Source organism: Peromyscus californicus, unplaced genomic scaffold, assembly GCF_007827085.1.
Source record: "Peromyscus californicus insignis strain IS unplaced genomic scaffold, ASM782708v3 Scaffold_8__1_contigs__length_139910024, whole genome shotgun sequence".
NCBI lineage: Eukaryota > Metazoa > Chordata > Mammalia > Rodentia > Cricetidae > Peromyscus > Peromyscus californicus.
Genome location: NW_026294606.1, coordinates 14,960,643 through 14,983,877, shown reverse-complemented (window position 1 = coordinate 14,983,877; position 23,235 = coordinate 14,960,643). Strand labels below are relative to the sequence as shown.

Sequence of the window (23,235 nt, the reverse complement as noted above, 5' to 3'; positions counted from 1 at the left end):
CAGAGATCTAGACTCCACAGGGCCACTGCCCAGACAGCTACCCTCCATACTACTGCAAAGAAAGCAGTCTCCAGATTACCCAACAGGCCGTCTTCGTTCCCAAGCAATTCATGGGGACCTGAGGCCAACCACCCCTTGTCCTGTTCATGGGGGTAATCAGCCTTGATGGAGGGGCACACCTGACTTCAAGACATCGATGAGCCCCAAAGCAACTGCTCCTGCAGCCCCTCTACAGGTTTTTTCCAAAGCCCACAAAATCCTTCCCAGTATCTAGCCAGGCGGTGGTAGCACACGCCTTTAATCCCAGCACTCGGGAGGCAGAGCCAGGCGGATCTCTGTGAGTTCGAGGCCAGCCTGGGCTACCAAGTGAGTTCCAGGAAAGGCGCAAAGCTACACAGAGAAACCCTGTCTCGAAAAACCAAAAAAAAAAAAAAAAATCCTTCCCAGTATTTAGTGGACACTTAGAGATAGGCTAGTCACTTCGAGGTTGGGCACACATGATCCAGACCCCCTTATCCTTACACACAGCTGCAGGCTATTATCCTCAGGACCCATAGCACCATCAGAGGAGGAGAGGCCTGGAGCCAAGGCCTGAGGACAAGAAAGGACCCAAACCCCCAGCACCACCTCCCAACACCATGTAGACACCATGCTGGGCCTCTGATCCATCTTCCTCCTCAGACACTCCAAGTTGTCATTTCTTTGTGTCCCACAGCCTTAGGGTACTCCTCTTCCTGACTGCTGGGAACAGCTCCAATGCCACCTACTACAAGCAGTGTAATTTCTCTCTGGTAATACTACTTCCTCCTCCTGAGCAGCCACAGTGTCCACCACAGCTCTGAAGCTGGCATCTAGCCCACCACCCTCGGCAGACAATCACAGGTAGTACCTAGCACAGCTAGGGATCTGATGCAGAGACCACCACATCCCTGAGTCTGACAGAAGGGGTCTCAGTGGGAAGCAAAGCCAGTATCTCCATGCAAGCTAGAAGTGTGTTCTCTACTAGGCAGGTCCTCTGGCCGAGTCACCAGAATCCTGGGACTGCTTGGATGCTCTGTACCAGGTCTGAGCAAAACCAGGTAACGGTGGCTCCTTGAATGCCATGTGGTCCCCCTATGGGCCCAGGGGGAAGAAACAGGCTCACCTATCACACTTTTGGCAAATGATGCTCTTTTAAGGGTGGCCAGGCCCAAGTCACCAATTTTCACAGAGCCAGTGGGTCCCGTGATGAAGATGTTGTCACACTTGAGGTCTCGGTGAATGATGGGGGGTGTCCTTGTATGCAGGAACAGCAGGCCTTTCAGGATCTGCCGGCACCAGCTTCTCAGTACCTTGGGCTTCATCACCTTGAACCGCTTCAGGTACCTGGAGGAAGGGCAGAGATCACCAAGCAGCTCACCTGCCCCTGGAAAGCCCCCATCTGGCAAAGCCTAGCCACATGCATTTGGCAGCTATGTGGCAAGCAATGAAGGGAAAGGAAAAAATGCCAACAGCTCTTCTCCTACCCAGGGCGGCTCAGCCGGATCCAGGCCTGGAGCAGGCGTTGACCCAGGACCACAGCCTTCATGGCTCTTTGCCCTGGAGACCTTGCTACCAAACCATGCCAAGCATAGTCTTAATCTCCTGGATGTAATAAGAAGGCACCAAATGGGGCAGGGTCCCAGACTAGAGTATGAGTGACAGAGGAATACCTCCAGTCCAAGGTCAAGAAGGCCAGGCTATCCATGCAACAAGCCACCCATGTGATGAGCCCTGGTTTCACCCAGGAGGAAGTGAGAGGTGAGGATGGGAATTAGAATTTTCCTCACCGAATCTTCACATGAGAGTGAAGCTGCCCAGAGGCAGAGAACATCAAAGTCCTCCTTAGGGCCTCAGGGTTAAAATGATTCATAGGAACCCAAGCTATGGCCACCCAGAGGGGACATCCCCTTAGTACAGACCTCAGGGAACAGTGACCAACTGTTATGGTCACCTAGCTCTCAACCCCTTGCTGTGTTATGTTTGGCCCTTAACATCTGCATTATGCTTCCAGGACACTAGAACATGCCAGGCTGGCCTCTAGGCAAACAGACATTGGTCAGAAACAAGGAACCATATCACTGGGAACTAAACAGCCTTCCAGTATCCCACACAGGAAGGGAGAGTGGGAACAGTCATATGGTCATGAGAACCAGTCTCATTTGTCACAAGAAGCCAGAGGGAGCCAAATGCCGGGACTAGGTTTGACTCTTCTCACTTGGGGAATGGGCTTCCCATGGCCTAGAGAAAGAATATCACTCAAGAGAGATATTCTGAAACAGACACCAGTCAGATTGGCCCAAGCATTCCAACACCTCTGTTACTCTAGCTATCACAGCCCTGCGCCCAAGGCTACCCCAGCCCACGTGTGTGCAGCACTTACGTCTTCAGGGTCCCCGAGGTCATCAGCTCCGTTACCAGCACGATACAGCGCTTGCCCTTGGCGCTGGACTCCCAGAAGTCGTAGAAGCGCACGATGTTGGGGTGCTGCAGGCCTTTCAACATCTCCGCCTCCTCTTTGAACCGCTGCCGTTCAAGCTTGGTGAGCTTCCGGTCCTAGAGCCAGAGACAGGTGTACTGGGTGGGTTGTGCTCTGGGCCTTGTCTGCCACTCTCCCTTCTTCCAGGGGAGTGCAGCAGGTGTAGGGGCAGCAGGAGAAGCCTCAGAGGCATGCCATTCCCCAGCAGTGGCATGTAGTAGGATCTACCCTTTGACAGTGACAAGTGGCACACCACAGTCAGCCCCCTGGGCCCCACAACCCCAGATACAGTCCCTGCCTGGGGCCCCTCTGTTAGAAACTGCTCCAGGAAGCCAGAAGCAGCTCACGAGCTATGCTGCCGAGCTTTTGCACTTTTTTCATTTCAAACACCTCAGAGGCCTCTGCTCTCTCCAGTGATCACTCGCTCTCAGAGTACTTGTTATAGAGATGAAATGTCCGTTTGCTTCTAAGTATACACAGTGCGGGGAGGTGCTCAAAACCCAGGAGACCTCAGTGGAGGGGAGATGACACATGCCAGAGACCAGCACTGAGATGATGGAGGACTGACTTGGCAAAGCCAATCCTGAGAGCAGGCAGCCGGCCCTTGGAGCAGGAAGAAACATGCTTCACCTGGCCTTGTGCCATGGTGCCTAGCCAAGGCATCAGAACTAATCTGCTGTCCCAAAGTTTACAACAGAGCAGTAAACACCTATCATTGTAGGTCTAGGCACATAGCTCAGTGCACACAATGCTTACCTACCATGCACAAAGCCCTGTTGTTCAACCCTCAGCACTCAATGAACAAGGCCTGGTGGCTCACACAGTACTTGGGAGGTAGAGGCAGGAGGATCAGAAGTTTAAGGTTATCTTCAGCTATATATCGAATTAGAGGTTAGCCTGGGCTACATGAAAGCCTGACTCAAAGGGAAAAAACGCCAAAACCAAACCTCATTGCTATCTTGGAACTTTCATCAGGTATGTGAGTTCTGCCCTCTGCCCTCTGCCTTAGCTCCTGCCTCATTAACCCCTGCAGCCTACCGAGACCCTGGCCCTTCCCTTTCCCAAATCCAAATGGATTCTCACCCTGGAGCACTCAAAACAAACCCAAAGAGCTCACATGTCCCCAAGTGCTGTTCTGTGCTTCCAAGCTCATCTCATAAGACGCCACCAGTCATGGGCCTCAGGGTGACCTCTCTCCACTCTATAAGCACAGTGAGACCTTCTCAACTCCACCTAAGTGGTGTCCAAAGTCACCTTCTAGTCCCGTCTCCCTGGCCACACACCCCAGGGCCACAAGTGTGTGAGAAGAGAGGCGTCTATATTTCCAAAGGAAATTGTTAACACAACCAAATACAGAGCACAGAAACTTGGAGGAATTCCAGGAGACAGGAAGCAGGTGGTTTGAGAAAGACCAGAGAGAGATCAGAGCTGAAAGGAAATATAAGCAAAGATCCCCAGGATCCTTTTGGAAGCCTCACACAATGACAAGCCAGAGTCCAATAGAAGCAGTGGCCCATAGGGTCATGACAAGGGTCACTGTGTTAAGAAATTTTTCCCCACATGGTAGCTGTACCCATTAGGCCAGACCCTCATCAGTAGGACTAGACAGTAGCCATCATCAACAAAGCCAAACAGCCAAGAGAAATGATCAGTGCAGCCAGCATTCATAGACTTCAAAAATATCTAATTAATGTTCTTCTCATGAATACCCAGAATTTGGACCTGCTTATACAAGAGCAAACTTCTATTTTAAAAGGAACCATCTAGAAAAGAGTTCTTAAAAATTCTGAAAGCTGGGCTGGCCTTGTTTAATATAAAATATTCCATAATCCAATGAAATAATAAGTACAATAAAAGTTACTCTCTAATCTAGACAATAAAATGGTAACATGTTCCTCTCATTAAAATGACTATTTATCTAAGATAATGAGAGAAAAGCTACACACTCTGAGAAACCATTCCCAATACACACATCTGACAAAGGACTCAGCCCCTGAATGGAGAAAGAGCTTCCATAACTGATGCAGACAGACAGACAGATGCCTCACCAAATAACCTACAAAAATGGCCAAGATCCCTCAGCAGCTTCCTACCAGCTCTGGGTCTCATCATTCCCCTCCTAGGGAAGACCCACAGAGAGAAAGGAAACACAAGTCCTCGAAAGATGGGCAGGCGGGCAGCTCCACCATCGCCCCACCTAGACTCGGCTGAAGGATCCCACCAGGTAAATAGACACACTGTGGTGGCACTCCCACAAAAGCAGTACACCCCAGCAACTGGAAGGAAAGAAACCCCTTGGCTGAAAAACATTCTGTGTGAATCTCAAAAGCACCAGTCTGAACTAAAGAAGCGAGACAAAGCACGTGTCTAGTGGGAACCCATTTTGATAGGGAACAGACAGACAAACAGCAAAGGGGTCACCTTCAGAACAGTGGCTGCCTCTGGAGTGGGCAGGATCTGGAACTGAGAACCTGGTAGGTGGCTGGCAGGGAGGAGGCCATGAAAGATGTTTTTTGTTAGTTTGGGAAGAATGGGATGGAATCATCCCCAAGTAGCAAGCCTTGTGCTTGCTACTCAAATGCCCTACCACTGAGCTACAGCCACAGCCCAACTCACGCTTGTTTAGTGTGTGTATGTGCATGTGTTCAGGTGTGCATGCATATGAAAGCCAGAGACTGACAGTTGCTTTCTTTTGGGGGTGGTGTGGGTTGAGACAAGTTCTCTCTACGTAGCCCTGACTGGCTTCAAACTCAGAGAGATCTGCCTGCCTCTGCCTCTGTGAGCACTGGGATTGAAGGGGTGAGCTACCACACCCATCTGGCCTTGGCTATCTTTCTCAATCACTCTCCACCTTATATACTCAGACAGGGTCTCTTTAAACCAGAGTTCACTGATTTATTTGTCTAGTCTAGCTAAGCAGTTTGCTCCAGGGATTTTCTGTCTCGGTCTCCCATGTGCTGGGATTAAAAGTAGGCTGCTCCACCCATCCAGTTTACCTACCCGCTATACAACAGATGTAAACTCTTGTCCTAATGCATGCATTTATGGTGAGTGGTTAAACAACTGAGCCACCTCCCCAGCCCCCAACTTGAATTTTTAAAACATGCATATTTCACTGATTATAAATTACACTTCAATTCTTAAAATGTAACAAAAAATAAAAAGTTCACACTATCCAAAGACCAAATGAGAAAGGTAAGTCTAAAAGGAAAAAAAAGAAGAAATATTAAAAGACATGAAAGAACTACCTGGAAGACAACTATGGAACTGTGGCTCTGAGGAGAGACATCCATCCTGAAATAGGCACAGCAGAATAGCATTTCCCTGAATTAAAAGGATGATGATTTAGGACAAAAGGGCCTACTGAGGTCAGGTCAGTAAATGAAAACTGACCTACCCTCCAGCTCTGTCCCAGTGAAACTTCAGAATCCTGAGGCCTGAAAAAATTTCCTGTCTGCGAAGAAATGGCCCAGGCGACAGTGAGTGGAATCAGCGATACTGGTTGTGGGGAGGGCAGCAGCCTCTTCAAAGTGCCGACTAGGAATTCTATACCCAGCCAAATGCACACCTATCAAGGCGACCAGACTCATTTTCCCACATGTAGGAACTCAAAGGTGACTTCCCATGCCCTCTAGATGAACTGAGCTACTGCAAACAGAAATGGATGTGTCTGGGTTGGGGAAACAGCTCATCAGGCAAAGGAGCCTGTTGTGCAAGCATGAGTTCAAATCCCCAGCACCTATGTAAAAGGGCAGGTAGGTTGTATGCATCCGGGCCCCCTACACACAGTGCTATATGGGAGCTATGGGAGGGTTGAAAAGCTTGTTTGTCCACCAGCCCAGCTCCAGGTTCAGTGAGGAAGCCTATCTCAAGTGAACAAGGAGAGTGACAGAGCAGGACCCCCAACATCCTCCTCCAGCACACGCACCTGCACGCAGACACATGTGCAGAAACCACACCCACTCACACCTATGCAAACACATACAAAGGAATCTAGCTGAATTGACCTTTGGCGTCACTGATGAGGCAGCTGAGAAGACGATGGATCCTGGGCAGGCTCTGCATCCCCACAAAGCCTTCTCAGGGCAGCAACAGTCTGTCTCCAGTTCCCTTCCCATGGGTCTAGTTAGTGACTTGAGAGAAGCCTCAGAGCACCATTAAAGTCTAAGTTATTTTACAGTATCCATCATCGACCAACAGCAGCATATGGCTCAAAGTGCAATGCCCAAGTTGTAAATAACAAAACTAACACAAATAGGAAGCGGGAGACGGTGCCTTGCATAAGCTACAGTCCATCATTGTCTTCCCCATGTGAGTGCACGTGCACTCATGTATGGGTGTGCATGCTTTGCTAGTTACAGAACCCAGGGCCTGGCACACCACTACTGATGCCAAGTAGCTAGAAGTGATAAAGACATCCAAGTCAAAGGTCGTTAGCCATGCTGCCTCTAGGAGAGGGACAGGAAGTGAGGCAGAGACCTTATTATCGGTTCCATGCCACCAGGATGTTTTACCAAGGTGCCATGCCTCTTGATCATTTAAGATTGGATCTCACGAGCTCTTCTGAGCACGGCCCACTCTCACTGGGTTATGCAAGTCATCCTCGCCCATAACTCCACCACTGGTTGGTCACACAAAGGAGAGTCAAAACGGCAGCCTCTAAGGTGGGGAGAGGGCCATTCAGGGGTGCTCAGGTCTGACAACCCAGGTGATCAGATGATTGGCTTAACCCATGGTTCAGGGCAACCTGGAGACACACATCAGAGGAGGCTTTTGGTATTAAAGTCAGAGGTTGCCGGACAGTGGTGGTGCACACTAATATCCCAGCACTTGGGAGGTGGAGGCAGGTGGATCTCTGTGAGTTTGAGGCCAGCCTGGTCTACAGAGCAAGTTCCAGGACAGCCAGGGCTATACAGAGAAACCCTGTCTTGGAGGTTGCTGCCTAGAAAGTGCAGTGTTGGCAGAGCCGCTAGAGTAGCAGCAGCCCAGGGCCACAGCGCCATCACTACAGCCCCAGTGGGTGATGACGAGGGAGTCAGGCCCACAAGGGACATGTCTGCTGTTCCTGGAAGAGTGCAGTGTCTTTCTGTAACAAGGCAAGAGAACCACGGCTTCTGAGGACCGAGAGAGGTTGAGAGCCACACTCAGGCTTCGGTAGCAGGGCTGGCTAGCACTGGCTAGTACTGGCTAGCACTGGCTAGCACTGGCACAGTATAACTGGTGGCAAGCCTCTTTCCAGAGGATGTGCTTGTGGTCTGAGTCAAACCAAAAGAACATGAGAGGATTTTTTTTTTTTAAGTCATAAAGAAGAATAAAGACATGTTATCTGTAGAACACTGATGTAACTGGAATAGTCATAGAAGAGAACTATGTCTTCACAGAGGACAGTATTACAGGTCTGCTCTCGTCTGTGGGTGCTCAAATCCATGCAGACGCATAAACATATGTATCCAGGTGACACAGAGGAGAAGTGAGACTGTCCAGGAGAACAAAGGGATCCACTAGGAAGAGAAGGGGCCCCAAAGGGGAGGGGAGGATGGGGAAATACACTCAAAGTATATCACATGCTTCCATGAAAACGACCTCACCTAATCCAGTACAGTCATTTTTTTTTAATTTATATATATGGGTATTTTGCTCTGCATGTCTGTCTGTGTACCAGATGCATGCCCAGTACCTGCTGAGGTTCAAGGAGGGCGTCAGATCCCCTGCAACTGGAGTTACAAATGGTTGTGAGCCACCGTGTGGGTGCTGGGAACTGACCCAGTCCTTTGCAAGAACAAGCGCTCTTAACTGCTCAGCCAACTCTCCAGCTCCCAATAATCTTTTTTAAGCAAATAAAGGCTCTGGAGTCTGGGTCTAGAGCTGTCTGTCCTATGTAGGGAGGAGACTAGGCCCAGTTTGGACTCCAACTAGTTTGACAGAATGGGGTTGGAGGTCCCTGGAAGAGCTTCAGACCTACTCAAAGATTCCTCTCCCTCATGTCACCAAGTGTGACACCCAGTGGTGCCACCATCCTGGGGCCAGCAGGCATCTATCTGGTCAGGGAGCACAAAGCTGCAACCGCACACCTGTGTCTCTTCTGTCCCCTCACCTCCTGAGGTACCCCAGTATTCCAGAAAGGCTCAGTGTCCCTGCACACTCCACATCGTCCTGGAATACAGAACCTTCCTCCATCTCAGGTTCCAGGGTCTGAACCAGGTCTACTACCCCTGCTGGGGCCAGTGCATGCTTGCATCACTCTCACAGTTTGAAGCAGGTGAAGGTATGTGATCTAGAAGTCTGTGGGCTGGATGAGTGTAGAGGGTACAATGTCTGAGAGGGTGGCGCCACTCTATCTCCAAGCTCTGCTCCAGGCCAGGATCTAAGCAAGCAAAAAAACCTTAGGGGAAAGCCACCAACAGACGAGAAAATAAACACTCAATTGCCCACTGAGACAAAAATAAGGTTGAAAGGACAAGTGGGCAATGCCCGCCAGGGCACCCAGCCCCCAAATAGAACCCTATCTGCAGGCAGCCTGGGAGAACTGTGATCCCCACTCTGCGCAAGGCACAGACAGGGCCAGTATCTCTGCAGAAAGAGACCTCTGGGAGGACATAATGAAATGAGGCTGGGGACTGGCCCTGGACAGCAGTGGGTGACAGTCTGTGGATGGCTCAGTCTATATCTGGTACCCCTACGGCCAGGGGAGAAAGCTTCCGGTTCTGTTCCCTCCTATACCAGCTGCAAGGATGAACCCCAACCCCTCTTAGCCTCATCCTGGCAACAGTCAAGTGTATCACCGAGGAGCCAGGGTGAACCTGCCAATCCACGTTGAAGAAACGACACTGCCATCACGGTCGAAGAGTTCCTCGCAGTTATCAGATGAAAACAGTGGATACAGGCTATGACCCAGAAATCAGGAGAGTGGGTGATATGTACCTAGGGTCAGTCTTTGAAAGAGACTCCAGCCATCGATCCGTCCAGCATGTGCTCAGATCGAGGGCTCAAGATTCAGGAAAGGCACCAGCAAGCACGCCTCATACTTAGCCTTCTTTGTCAAGAGCACCAAGAAGTTCGGTTATCTGAGGCAGAAACTCGTACTTGAACGTCTGGCGCCTTGCTGCCTTTGAAAATAATGCTATTTTCTTCAGAAGGGGAGGGATGGGGCAGAGAAAGAATGACAGGTGTCGGGTGACTCAAGGCCTTGCTCTAGGCCAAACTCCTGATCCTAGGACTCCAGCCAGTCACTGATGGAAAGATATGTCCCCTCACCAAGAGGAAGCAAGCCACACTGTAGAGCAAGTTATTTAATTTTTAATATAAACATCGAAATGCCAACTTATCAGGGCTTGCTATTTTAAATGACTTATTGGTTCATGCAAGCAATAAATCCAGAAGTTTGGGTATCAGGAGTGGCTTCATCAAGGTAACTCTCCCATTTCCAACACTCTGGAAATATCAACTCTCTCTCAACCTGAAATGTCTCCCATGGGATCCAAGTATCAGACAACTCTCCATCAGCCACTTCACAAGTACGTCCATTCGCAAGGTTGCCTCCCACTCCGGCTGAATCCAGTTTCACTTCTGCAAAACCTGATAATGCAGTGTTTTTGAATCTCTTCTAACACTCTCCTAGCCCTCCCCAGCATAAAGTTGTAGATTCTTAGATACAGCTCTTTAAATAAAATTCTTGTTACCTAAGATTCTGGGGCCTAGGTGCTTCTTCAGAACTGGATGACCATTATGAATTAATAATGCACAGGTGTGACCAAACAGAAAACAAACTTCTTTGAAAATGTGTCCTTTCTGCACCATGGAGAGCTTTCCCCAGCGGTACCAGGCACCTACTGGGGAATTTTAATTATCTCAGGAGAGAATCAGGGTCTGGCATAAGTCTGCCCATCTTCTGACGCATGTCCAGGGACTCTGAGAACATCTCCACTCAATCAGAAGAAGACAGAAGAGGTCTGCAAGCCATGGAGGGGACATTTCACCCTCCTTCCCAACAAATACTTACGAGACCTGGAACCTGTATTCCCACATGCTACATCAGGACCAGCAGCCACCTCACTAAGCAGGAAGCCCCCATCCTTGCCGGAGCACAGTGGGGCAGTTGGAGGGCAGGTTCTGTACACCCTACTGTCCCTACTCTGGGGCTTGAGTTTCAGGAGGCGACCATCTCCTGGAATAAAGTTGTCACAGGGCAGAGAGGACCACTGTGGGGACCAGCAGGTCTGTCACCACCTAGCATGAAGGAAAGGTCCAAGGAAGGACACATAAAGACCAGGAGAACAGACGTTAGTAGGGGATGGTATGCGACACAGATGGTGATCTAGACATAGCAGCTCTTCTGAGGCCTGGCCCATGATGTGGCACAGGTGATGAAGATGTGGGCTGGGTCTGGACCAATTGCTAGACCACAGAGTGAGTGGATGGGAGACACATAGGCATGGCTGACACCATAAACTTCTCTAGTAGCCACCAGGCCTTTCTTCTCACAGATGCCACCTGTGGAGGTACCCCTACCTACACAGGGAGTCCCTCTCTATACCGCTCCATATAGTCTCCATCTCATAAGCAGGTCAAGTCACTATGGAGTTAGGACAGAGCTGGCTGCAGTACCAGCGCTTGGGAGGACAGGAGAGGAAGGGACATTTTCATAGATCTATAAGCAGCCCCTGAAGGGAGAAGCAACAGTCAGGTATTACCTACCTGACTGTGGGAAAGAAAACAGAGGGAGGACAGAGGGCCCTCTGTACCACCTAGCTGTACATCCAATACAAGCTGCCCACTTGGGCTTCCCAGTGAGTCTGAGAGGTAGCCACAATGCCTAGAGACAGCCTGTCTTTCACTGTGACCTTCTCAAATGGTACATGTGAGTGGTTGAGGCCACACTGGACAGAGCAGGTCGAGAGGCAAGCCGTCCTCCATCCTCTGAGTACCCGACAGCTGATGCTAGCCTACAAGGCCACACTAAATGCTACAAGAGACCCGTCGGTGAAAGGAGGGTAAGGTGGCTAGCCTGCGATGCACCCAGCAGTCAGAGTGAACCGGAGTTCCAGAGACTCACGGCTTTCTTTAGAAAGACGTGTGCATACATCAACATGGGGTACTCTCTGTCAGATCAAAGCCCCCATCCAAGAGAACACACCTCAGTATAACCCATGGGCTCTGGACCAGGTTTCTCCCCCAACAAAGAAACCCAAGAGACCTGACCCTACTGACGACTCCATTAAACAATGGAGACCCTCAGCCCTGCAGTCAGGAGGGAGATGGGGCAACAATGACCCTTTAGCCCAGGCCCCTCAATCCCAAGAGATGGGCAGTGACACCCATGGGAAGAGCACAGTGCTGGCTGGGATGGGGCCACTCTTGGGGGAGGGAAGGCAGCTGCCAGTGAGGAGCCTCTGCACCTGCGCTTCAGAAATAACAGAGCAGCTGAGCAAAGAAACAGGTGAGCACGCCAGGAACAACAGGTGGGGCTGGGGACAGGGCACGTGGGCGTTTCATTTCCAGGTAAAGGTGTTACAGTTTACAGAGTCAACCTACAATTCCAAGGGGAAACTAGAGCGCATTCACATGTAGCCTCTCCCACTCCTTAGGACAGCACCCAAGGGCCTCCTCTCCATCCTGTGGCGGCCCTACAGCATTTAAGCCACAGCCCACGCTTCGTCCCTGAGCAATGCCACCTGGCCACCTTCCCAGGGACTGGCATCATCAGTGACGAACACAAACAGAAAGCCCAGAGCAAGCCTAGGAGTGACAAACACTTCGGGAAAATGAAGGGAGACTCTACCATCCACAGCCGCTCTCTCTAGAAGAAAACATCACTGCTGTACTTGGAAAGAGTTGCCGAGCGCTCACTGTGCCATGTGCTATTGTGGAGACAGAGGATTAGGAGAACCTAAGCCCCGCTACCACGGAGAGCTACCTCAGGCCCTCCAGGACGGTAGCCAGCCCCACCGGCAGTGGGGACCAGGGTGTAGGTGGACATAAGCAATTTATGTTTGGTGGGAACAGATAGCCTAGACATGTTTGGAGGGGTCAGCTAAGAGGCAGAAAGCCACCTCTCTGGAAACCACCTATCCCAGAGTTCTTGGCTGCAGATAAAAGGGACACACACTTATACTCCAGCCCCTAAGGGACATCTAGGGACCCTTCCTATCCAGGCTATTGTGAGAGAGGGATTGAGGACACTGGCCTCTGGCACCACCCTGATCCCAATGTGAGGCTCAGTACTCTCCAAAGCTAGACTGAAAGCCAGCATGCCTGTCCCATCCTCAATGTTGGCCATAAATTGCCCTGGCCCTGACTGGACCCCCTGCACTGAGGACAGGCAGCTCAACAGAGAGACACTATACATGTGGGCCACTATAAAGGGAGGTCACAGTAAAGGAGGGCCACCATGGAGGAGGGTCACTCACAGAAGAGGAAAGGGAATGTCAATATTACTTTCATGTAAGGAAATGGCTTGGAACCCTTGGACACTGCCTAGACCAGAAGGTCATAAAGATGGGGACTTCAGAGCACATGCAAGCCATAGAGAAAAATCTCATAGAAGCCTCCTGCCCTGGAAACCCCTCCTGAGACCCATCCTGCACCTCACTGATGAATACCTGAGGGGCTCAGTCCCCCTCAAGCTGACCATACCACATATCTGATTTCTAGAAAGGGTAGGCCCCATCTCACAGCCTCTTCCCTACAGGGTCACCTAAAGATAGAATTGGACAGCATCATGGCCACGGGTCAGCAGGATTAGCACAGCTCAGTCAGCAGGGACAGCTCCCTCAGGGTGAGGCTGTGGAATTCTGCTCAGCCAGTTTCAGATGCCAGGCTGGCAGGACTGCCCACTCCCTTGGGGTTGGAATCTGGCAGCCTACCTTACCAGGCAGCTGCCCTGTCCTTATAGCAGGTCCCAAACTCCAGGGCATCTCAGGGTGAGTGGAGTAGGGTCTTGACATTCTGCGGGAAGCTGTGGAGCTCCCTCCCCCTAGAATGCAGAACACCATGCTCACCATTCTGTACTAGCTGGTGCCCAGGTGTGAGGCTCTAGGCATTAAACAGCTGGGAAATGTGGTATCTGTTGCTGTATCAAGCGCAGTTCTGGCTCATTCCTCTAAGACCCCACTTCTTAAACTGTACGTTATACTCCAAATGGGGTAGCTGAAGACAGACTGACGAGGCAGAAATCTGGCAACAATAAGAGGTTTATGAGGCCGGTGAGATGGCTCAGCAAATTTGATCCCTGGAACCCGCAGTGGAAGAAGATGAACAACTCCTCAAAGTTGTCTTCTGACCTGCACAGCCACGCGCTGGCACGTGTGTGCCTGCATTTAACACACACTCACCCAACAAAAATAAATACAATTTAAAAATAGGAAGATAATTTTTATGGGCTTATGAAAATGCACTGACCATATATTGATTCAAAACCAAATGCCCAGTGAATCTGTAGTGTTTCTGACAGCATTTGCTGGTGCTCAATCACAAGACTTGGCTGCAGCCTCGGTCCTGAACACGCTACGTAAGTACTATGCAGTGCGCCTCTTTCACGCCAGCAAATTCTGTGCAGAGATTACAAACCACAGCACCTTTGAACTGCAATGTTTTTACCGTACATACAAAATGTTCTGCTCTTCCAGAAACACAGTGGTTTAATCATGGAAAATAGAGACTTTAAATTTTTTCTGCTATTCCTCAGCACAAGTAGGATCAAAGTAGCATCTCTTTGGGTCACATTGTATTTGAATGTTTGACTTTAAAATTTTTGCTTGAGTTGCTGACTTGTATTTCTTTTTCTTTCTTTCTTTTTTTTTTAATCAAGACCACAAGAGCCAAGGATAAAGGGGTTTGCTGGGAGAGTGTGTCTCCTAGCAACATCAGAAGCTACACCCATAAAGACTCACAACACGGCCACCCAAGCATGAGCTGAACAAGGACAACAAGAGACACGCTGAAGTTGATGGGGAAAGACCGCAGGGCCTCACCCCTACACAAAGTTCTACAAGCAAACAAAGAATGCTGAGACAGGGGAAAATGGTCTCCCTGGAGAGAGCCACCAATTAGTTATCCAACACCCAATCAGCCCTGAAAACATACATACAAGTCACATGACACAGACTGAGCAGGTTAGGGATATGTGTATATACACATACATATATGCTTGTAACAATGAAAAAGGAGGCTATGAATCTGAAAGAGAGCAAGGATGGGTACAGGGGAGAATTTGGAGGAAGGAAAGAGAAGGGAGAAATGATATAATTATGTTATAATTTCAAAAATAAAAGAAATGATAAACTTAAAATTGGAACTATCATTTGATGAATTCTGGCTTGGGGTTAAGACAGAATTTCTAACCATTTCTGAAAAGGCCATAGACATAGTTCTATAATTTTTTTACTACATATTTTTGTAAAATGGTGTTCTCAGTATCAACAATTATAAAATTATAGTATCAGTCAAGTCTGAGAAGTGTTGAAGGTGCTCTGTGTCCTGCAGTATCAAATATTCACCAAGATTTAATTATTTATATAAAAACAAAAAGTACTTTCATCTCAATGTGTAAGTTTGGTTTTGTCTTTGATAAACGGCAAAATTATAGGTATATCAAAGATTTGTTTTAGAATAATTTTTTTTCTTCTTTTTAGTTTTTTGAAACAGGGTTTCTCTGTGTAACAGCTCTGGCTGTCCTGGAACTCATTCTGTAGACCAGACTAGGCTGGCCTCCGAGCTCCCAGAGATCCATCTGCCTCTGCCTCCTGAGTGCTGGGATTAAAGGTGTGCACCATCACCACCACCAGCAGCAGCAGCAGCTAGAACAAATTTCTTTATAAATTATTATATTTTGATATAGACCCATTTTATATATCTATGCATCCATGGTAAATTTACAAAGGTTGAGAAGCCCTGCTCAAAAATACCCCCAGAACAAAGTCAACTGTGTTCTATCCCCCCTCTCCAAAGTTCCTAAGTGGTCTGAGCGATCCCACCAATATCTAAGATGGCCTTTGGCGATCAGGCAGTAGGGACTCAAGACCAGGGAATGGCTTCAAGCCGGATGTCTGAGTAGTCATGCTTTGGGCACGAACATCCAGGTGTCCCTCTAGACCAGACACTGTCCTAAGACAGCAGAGTGGTAGAGATGTGGGCAGATGGCTCCAGCAACATTAATCAGGATAACAGAGGCCAAAGGGAGCCCTTGTGGGCTGGGGAAGGACCCACTACCCATGCCTGCTCCCCAGTCTTGTTGGCCTCTACTATCTGTGAGTAAGAGCTGTGAGGTCCAGAAACCAAACAGCACATGCACTGTACACGTGCACATAAGCCATCAGGTCCACTCATCCTGATGTCATAGCTCTGCCTCCTGGACGAAGGATGGTCCACACTTAGCACTGCTCATCCTCTACATGCTGTATAGCCCAAAACAAGACATATACACGTGGATCATGAACACTTGAAATGAGGCTAGTCAAACCAAGAGGTACTGTGGGATGTTCTGTATGGCAAATGTGTTGCTGATTAGTCAATAAATAAAACACTGGTTGGCCATTGCTAGGCAGGAAGTGTAGGCGGGACAAGGAGAATAAAGCTGGGAAGTGGAAGGCTGAGTCAGAGAGACACTGCCAGCCGCCATGATGAGAAACAGCATGTGAAGATGCTGGTAAGCCACGAGCCATGTGGCAAGGTATAGATTAATGGAAATGGATTAATTTAAGCTGAAGAACAGTTAGCAAGAAGCCTGCCATGGCCATACAGTTTGTAAGCAATATAAGTCTCTGTGTTTACTTGGTCGGGTCTGAGCAGCTGTGGGACTGGCGGGTGAGAGAGATTTGTACTGACTGTGGGCCAGGCAGGAAAACTTTAGCTACAAAGAGGCACTGTAACTGTGCAGTAGACAGAAACAGTCTGGTTTCAGAAGAGTTTCTTGGACTGGAGATATGGTTCCCCAGCAGAGCACTTGCCCTAAGTGTGCAGGGTCCTATGTTCAACACCCGGCATCACAAAAGCAGGGAGGGGATAATTGCTTAACTCCACTTAATAATTTCATGTTGATTACATGTTTAGGAGAGATTATTTGGGGTATACATAACTAAAAGCATTCTACATGTTCTTTTTATGCCTTTAATGTAGTCGTTAAACTGAAAATCACACTTACAGCTCATATTCCTGTTCCACAGGCTGGTGCCACATCAGAGCTTTAACACAGGCAGCAGGTGAAGGCTGAGGCGCTGGGTTTAGAACAGCCTGCTGGGGCTGAGAAGACAAAGCCAGAACCCAGGACCTCTCAAAGAACAGAGGCCTTGGTAAACATGCAGGCTTTCAGATCTGCCCTTCTAAAGGGCTACAGTTAGGAAAGTGTGTACAGCACCCCTCACAGAGGCTGAGCTGCAGTCTTCAACAGTTCAATTCCAGGTTGGATTGAGATGACAGTTTCTTATTCTAACCGCCTCTAGAAGCAAAAGGAAACCTCTAAAAAAGATGAAGTCAGCCAGCCCTGTGGGACAGGCCTACAATCCCAGAACAGTGGAGGTAGAAGCAGGAGGCATCAGGAGCTCAAGATCATCCTTGGCTACCAAAAAAGTACACGGCCAGCCTGGGGCACATGAGACCCTGTCTCAAAGAGATGGCTTGGGGGATAGATCACCCAGAGCTTTAGTTTGTCCACAATTTTTAAACATATCAATAGTAAGTGACCATACAGAGGAACAAGACCAACTGTTGTGGGTATTCATTCCGCCAACAGCTTTGGGGTACCAGCTTTAGGGCATGACCTCTTGGCGGGTTACATGACTGCTTAAAATCTGAGGAGGGGGTGTATGGTCACTCTCTTGGGGTGATCGGAGACCAGACAGCTGAATCCATTCACTCCTGGGCAAAATGGAGGGCAACGGCTGTTCACTTGGTTCTGTATCCATGAGTGTATTTTTCCCCATTTCATATCTTAATAAATCCTTGATGCACCTTAAACAGACTCTTGTGGGTTTTGCATAACAACCAACTGACAAAAATAAAAGAAAAAGTAGTAATAATAATCCCAAATAATGGACACAGACTTTAAAAAGAACCAGGATTAGAGGCTGGAGAGAGAGCTCAGTGGTTAAGAGCACTGGCTGCTCTTCTAAATGACTGGGGTTTGATTCCCAGCACCCACATAGTGCCTCACGACCATCTCTAACTACAGTTTCAGGCTATCAATACCCTCTTCTGGCTTCCCCAGGCACTGTATACCACGGTGAGTGTGTGTGTGTGTGTGTGTGTGTGTGTGTGTGTGTGTGTCTGTCTGTCTGTCTGTCTGTCTGTCTGTCTGTGTCTCTGTGTGTGTATATGTTTTGCCTGCATATATGGAATTAGTATAGTTAAGAAAATATAGAAGATGAATCATTTCATCAGAACTAAGACCTGTAGAAAAAGAATCTAAAAATCTAGAATAAAAACTGAAGTTAGGAACTCAATACATGGGTTTTACATAGATATAGGTAAGGACAGAACCAGCAAACTGGAAGATGAGCCATAGAAAATACAGACTGGGACCGAGGCAATGGTTCAGCAGGTAAAGTGCTCAATCCACAAGGGTGGAGACCAGAGTATGGATTGCCAGAACCCATGTAAGAGCTGGTGGGCATGGTGACCTGCCTGTAATCTCAGAGTGTGGGAAGCAGAGACTGGGGTCCCCCAGAACAAGCAGGCTTTCCAAATGTGGTGGTTTGAATGAAAATGGCCCCCCAGGGCTCACAGGGAGTGGCATTATTAGGACATGTGGCCTTGTTGCAGTGGGTGTGGCCTTGTTAGATGAAGTGTGTCACGGGGAGTGGGATTTGAGGTTTCAAATGCTCAAACCAGGTCCAGGGTCTCTCTGCCTGCTGCCTGCTGATCCAGATGTAGGACTCTCAGCTCCTTCTCCAGCACCGTGCCTGCCTGCTGCTGCCATGCTTCCCACAACAATAATGGATTAAACCTCTGAATCTGTAAGTCACCACCTAATTAAATGTTTTCCGTTCTAAGAGTTGCCATGGTCTTGGTCTCTCTTCACAGCAATAAAAACCCTAAGACACCAGACCAGCTGAAACAGAGATTCTGGGTTTAATGAGAAACCCAGACTCACTACATACGGTGGAGAGTAGCCAAGGAAGACCCCCAACATCAACTCAGGCCTTCACACACACATGCCATACACGCATCCACACACATGAACCTGCATATACACATGCACATACCATATATATACATATGCAAAAAAGAAAAAAGTACACAGATTGAAATCTGAACAGAAATATACCGAAAAAAATGAGTGACTCAGAAGACAGTGGGAAATGTCTAGCCTATTTGTAAATGGGTTTCTGGAAGTAGGAAGCATAAAGAATGGAACCAAAGAAATATGTAAAAATCAATGGTCTCCAATTTAAAAATGGGGGAGGGGCTGGAGAGATGGCTCAGCGGTTAGAGGACTGGCTGTTCTTCCAGAAGTCCTGAGTTCAATTCCCAGCACCCACATGGTGGCTCACAACCATCCATAATGAGATCTGGTGCCGTCTTCTGGCATGCAGACATACTGTATACTGTATACATTATAAATAAATAAACCTTTAAAAAAGAATCTATAAATTTAAAAAAAATATATAAACCCAAGCAAATTAAATAAAAAGAATATCACACTCAAGTACAATGCATTTAAAATTTCAAAAAAATTCAGACCCAAAAAGATAATCTTGGGCTGGGCCAGGTGGTGCACACTTTTAATCCCAGCACTGGGGAGGCAAAAGCAGGCAGAACTCTGATTTCAAGGCCAGTCTGGTCTACAAAGTGAGTTCCAGGACAGCCAGGGCTTCACAGAGAAACCTTGTCTCAAAAAATGAACAAAAAAGAATAAAGATGCTTTTAGACACAGACATCGCTGACAAACAGATACTAAGTGGAATACAAAGGAGAGATCTTCAGGTAAAGAACTGTAAGAAAGATTAGAAAGCAATAGGAAGGATAACGCATTAATCATTTGCAATTAATGCTGAATACATAAGAGAACAATAATGTCACATGAGATACAAGACAGGTGTGGACAGATGCAGGAGGAGGGGTGACTTACTTGGTAAAATCTGAGTTCTATCACCAGAACCCACGTGAAAAATCAAGGTGAATGGAGCTGGCCTCGGCGGCGATGTGAGCGAGGGCATCCGAGGCCCAGGAGCAGAACTGCCCAACTCCTCCTGTAGGCAACACTGGGAGAGCTGGCAGAGGCGGTGCTGGAGAGCTCGCCCGGTAGTGCCTATGCCGGAAAGCTAAAAAGAGCTGACCAACCCAGCTACCACCCAGGTGCAGAACCAGGGCTGAGTTGGCTCGCCCCAACATCCACCAAATCTATGAACTGTTGGAGCAGGTGAAGGGGACGAAACTACAGATCCAAAACATCAGATCTCCATGACAACAGGGTATCCAAGAGGAGTCCCAGTGAGAGCCCATTATGGGTGGTGTAGCAAACACCAGAGGCCACGAGCCAGACCAGTGACTCATGGCAATGAACATTTGCAAGTAAAGATGAGTGGACTAGAAGGTAAACTGTGGCTCAACGGGCCCGCACTACAGCTTCCATGACAAGATTCTTTTTTGTTTTAGTTTTTGTTTTTGTTTGGTTTTTGGTTTTTCTTTTAAATTTGGTTTTGATTCGGCAGGGAGGCTGCAAGGGCAGAGGGGAGATTTGAGGAGTCAGGGAGAGAAATGGGATCAGAATGCATGGTGTGAAATCAACAAAGAATCAATAAAAGTAAAAAATAAATAAATAAAAAGAAAAACTGAAGTGGAAAAAAGTCATAAATCTGGGAAAGGGATTGAGGACGGGAGAAGGAAGGCTTGACAGGAAGGAGACGAGAGGGTGGGGAGAAAGTAGTAAGAATGCATTACATATGTGTATGTAACTACCAAAGAACAAACGTAATAAACGTAATTTAAAAGCCAGGTGAGTGGCATAGACGGCACCTCCCCGACAGTGGGCAGGCAGAGACCGGGGTGGGGGGGGGGGGTCCGTCTCTAAGGCTCTATAGCCACCAGCTGTATGGCAAGCTCTAGGCTAATGAGACCCTACTGTAGAAAAATAAGATAGCCGGGCGGTGGTGGCGCACGCCTTTAATCCCAGCACTGGGAGGCAGACCCGGGTGGATCTCTGTGAGTTTGAAGCCAGCCTGGGCTATAGAGCGAGATCCAGGATAGGCACCAAAACTACACAGAGAAACCCTGTCTCGAAAAACCAAAAAAAAAAAAAAAAGATGGATTAAATTACCTAACAATATCCCCAAAAGCCTGGGAGGTGCCTAGAAAGTGTGAGTTTATACTAAGCTTTAGGAGGTTCCGGAAATGCAGTGTAATTTCCAGTATAACTGGAAAAGAAAAATGTAACGACAGATGCACAACTAAGTGCAAACAAACTCAAAACTTCCTGGAGCCCAGGGCCCCAAGAACTGCTTGTTTAATTACAGGGCACCCAGGCCTGTGAAGACAAAGTGGCTGTGAAGACTGCCGCTGTGAGCGTGTGCAAGCATGTGATGAAATAATGACCCCCAAGCCGCACAGACGCAGTGAAGGAGATGAGTCGGCAGATGAAATCAGCAATTACCCTGCTGTACTAAACTGCCCGGCTTTAGCACTCACCTTCCCCAGGGCACGCCCACAGCAGAAACACAGACATCTCTGGAAAGCTAGTGCATGATCCCCTCCTTGAGATGCAGAGTAACTGCACATGTGAGGTAGAGCCGGCTCTCCCAACACCCCCTTCCTGGAAGGAGGTTGGTATCTGAGTGATGACGACAGACCTCCCACCTCTACCTCCAACTGGATCTGAGACTCTGCAAAGTGCTGCCCCTCCTTCGGCTAGGACATTTCACAGTCTGATCCAGGAGCAAACTCTCCAGTCTAAACATGCCGTGACTGCTTGTTGGGAAAATCCAGGTTTGGGGACTCTCTTTCTCACTCAATGTCCCTTCCCCTGTGCCTTATTTCTCCCTTACTTTAGTCAGTTACTTAAGGTCATGCATGATGGGACAGACATGCATGCCCTGGGCCCACTAAGTGACCTGGAGACAGGAATTCTGCCCTCAGGACTTGGCCCTGTATGCAAGCTGACGCTGGTCCCACTTTGAGAAACAAGATTCAGACAGACTCAACAGCAGGTGTCAGGTGAGAACCTAACAAAGAAGCCCCTGCAAACTCATCCCACCTGCCTGCACAGACAGTCCAGAGTCCTGGGTGCACCGCATTCTTGGGGGCCTGGAGGGGTGTTCCTGGCTGGAATGTCACAGCCAGGGGCCATCATCAGCAAGTATAAAAAAAACAAGAGTACAGCAGCCTTACATGCAGGGCACACTGTCCACACTGTCAGCACAGTGCAGTCCCTCTGGGGCCATCCTCAATCATTAAGACCCATCAGACAGGAATGCCACACCAAGCCTTTCCTTATGAATGAAGAGAACCTTTCCTCATCCTAGTTGCTGAGCTCGCTGATGCATCCATGAACCCAGGAAGAGTCCAAGATCGTTCCATTTCCTCATTCCCAGCACGGTCTCGGGGTACCTCTCACAACTGAGGCATGAGAATAAACATGAATCAGTGAATGGAGAAACAGTGAGTGAATGAGCCAGTGAAGACCGAGGCACGGTGGAAGAAAGAATGGATTTTAAGTGAGACGGGTAGCTGAATGCCAAAGAGGTGGCTGAGTAAGCAGATGGAGAATGAGGGGATGGATGACTGAAGAACAGATGAAACTGAGGAATGGCGCACAAAATGAGTGAATGAACAAAATGCTCACTACATGAACAAGCAGGTGAGCGAGTGAATGAAGAATGGGTAGACGAATAAGTGAATGTAGTGAGTGAATGAGTGAATGGGGAGATGAATAAGTGAATGTAGTGAGTGAATGAACAGTAGACGAATGAGTAACTGAGTAGTGAATGTGTAAGTGGGTGACAGAGAACAAGAAATGGAGTGGGCGGTGACTGAGAGAAGCCTTGGAGCCTAGCCCCCTCCCTAAGCACCCTCGGGCAAGCACAGAATGAGCACCTAGACCCCAGACCTGCAAATGAAGGTTCTAGAACACTAGGCAGCTGTACAGTCTGGAGCCTCCACAGCTTCCTACCTGTCCTGCATTCCAAGTTCCATTCTACACACACATCACAACTCACACCTCATGGCATGTGTCATATACCAGGGCTTCTTAACCCCTTCCCACCGAGAAATTGTTATGTGACTCCAGAAATGTAGTTATATAAAATACATCTAAGAATCTTTTACATTTACTGAAAATAAGTTATAAAAATTGTATTTTAAAACAATTCTTTGGAGGCCAGAGAGACGGTCCAGTTGGTAAAGTATCTGCTACACAGTCCAGAGGACTTGAGTTCGAAATCCCAGAACCCAAGCAAAAGCCAGGCAGGGCAGTGAATCTCTGCAATCCCAGTGCTGAGGAGGCAGTGACAGGCAAATCCCTGGGGCTCACTGGCCAGCCTACCCAAATTAGTGAGCCCCAGGTTCAGCGAGTGACCCTGTCTCAAAAAATAAAGTGGAGAGCCGGGCGGCAATGGTACACGCCTTTAATCCCAGCACTCGGGAGGCAGAGCCAGGTGAATCTCTGTGAGTTCAAGGCCAGCCTGGTCTACAGAGCGAGATCCAGGACAGGTCCCATAACTACACAGAGAAACCCTGTATTGAAAAAAAAAAATAAGGTGAAGAATGACTGGGAGAGACTCCTAATGTGGACCTCTGGCCCACATGCATGC

General features: G+C 48.4%; 1 protein-coding gene across 10 annotated transcripts in view; it reads right to left on the bottom strand.

Moving 5' to 3' along the window:
• Nucleotides 1-23,235, bottom strand: part of Wnk2 (WNK lysine deficient protein kinase 2) — a 114,127-nt gene that overhangs the window by 68,992 nt on the left and 21,900 nt on the right. For all 10 annotated transcript variants that reach the window (XM_052728368.1, XM_052728370.1, XM_052728361.1 and 7 more), the window contains exons 3-4: nucleotides 2,402-2,574; nucleotides 1,145-1,365 (exon numbers count right to left, since the gene is read on the bottom strand). In XM_052728368.1, the coding sequence (XP_052584328.1) occupies nucleotides 1,145-1,365; nucleotides 2,402-2,574 (394 nt within the window). The remainder of the gene's footprint in view (nucleotides 1-1,144; nucleotides 1,366-2,401; nucleotides 2,575-23,235) is intronic.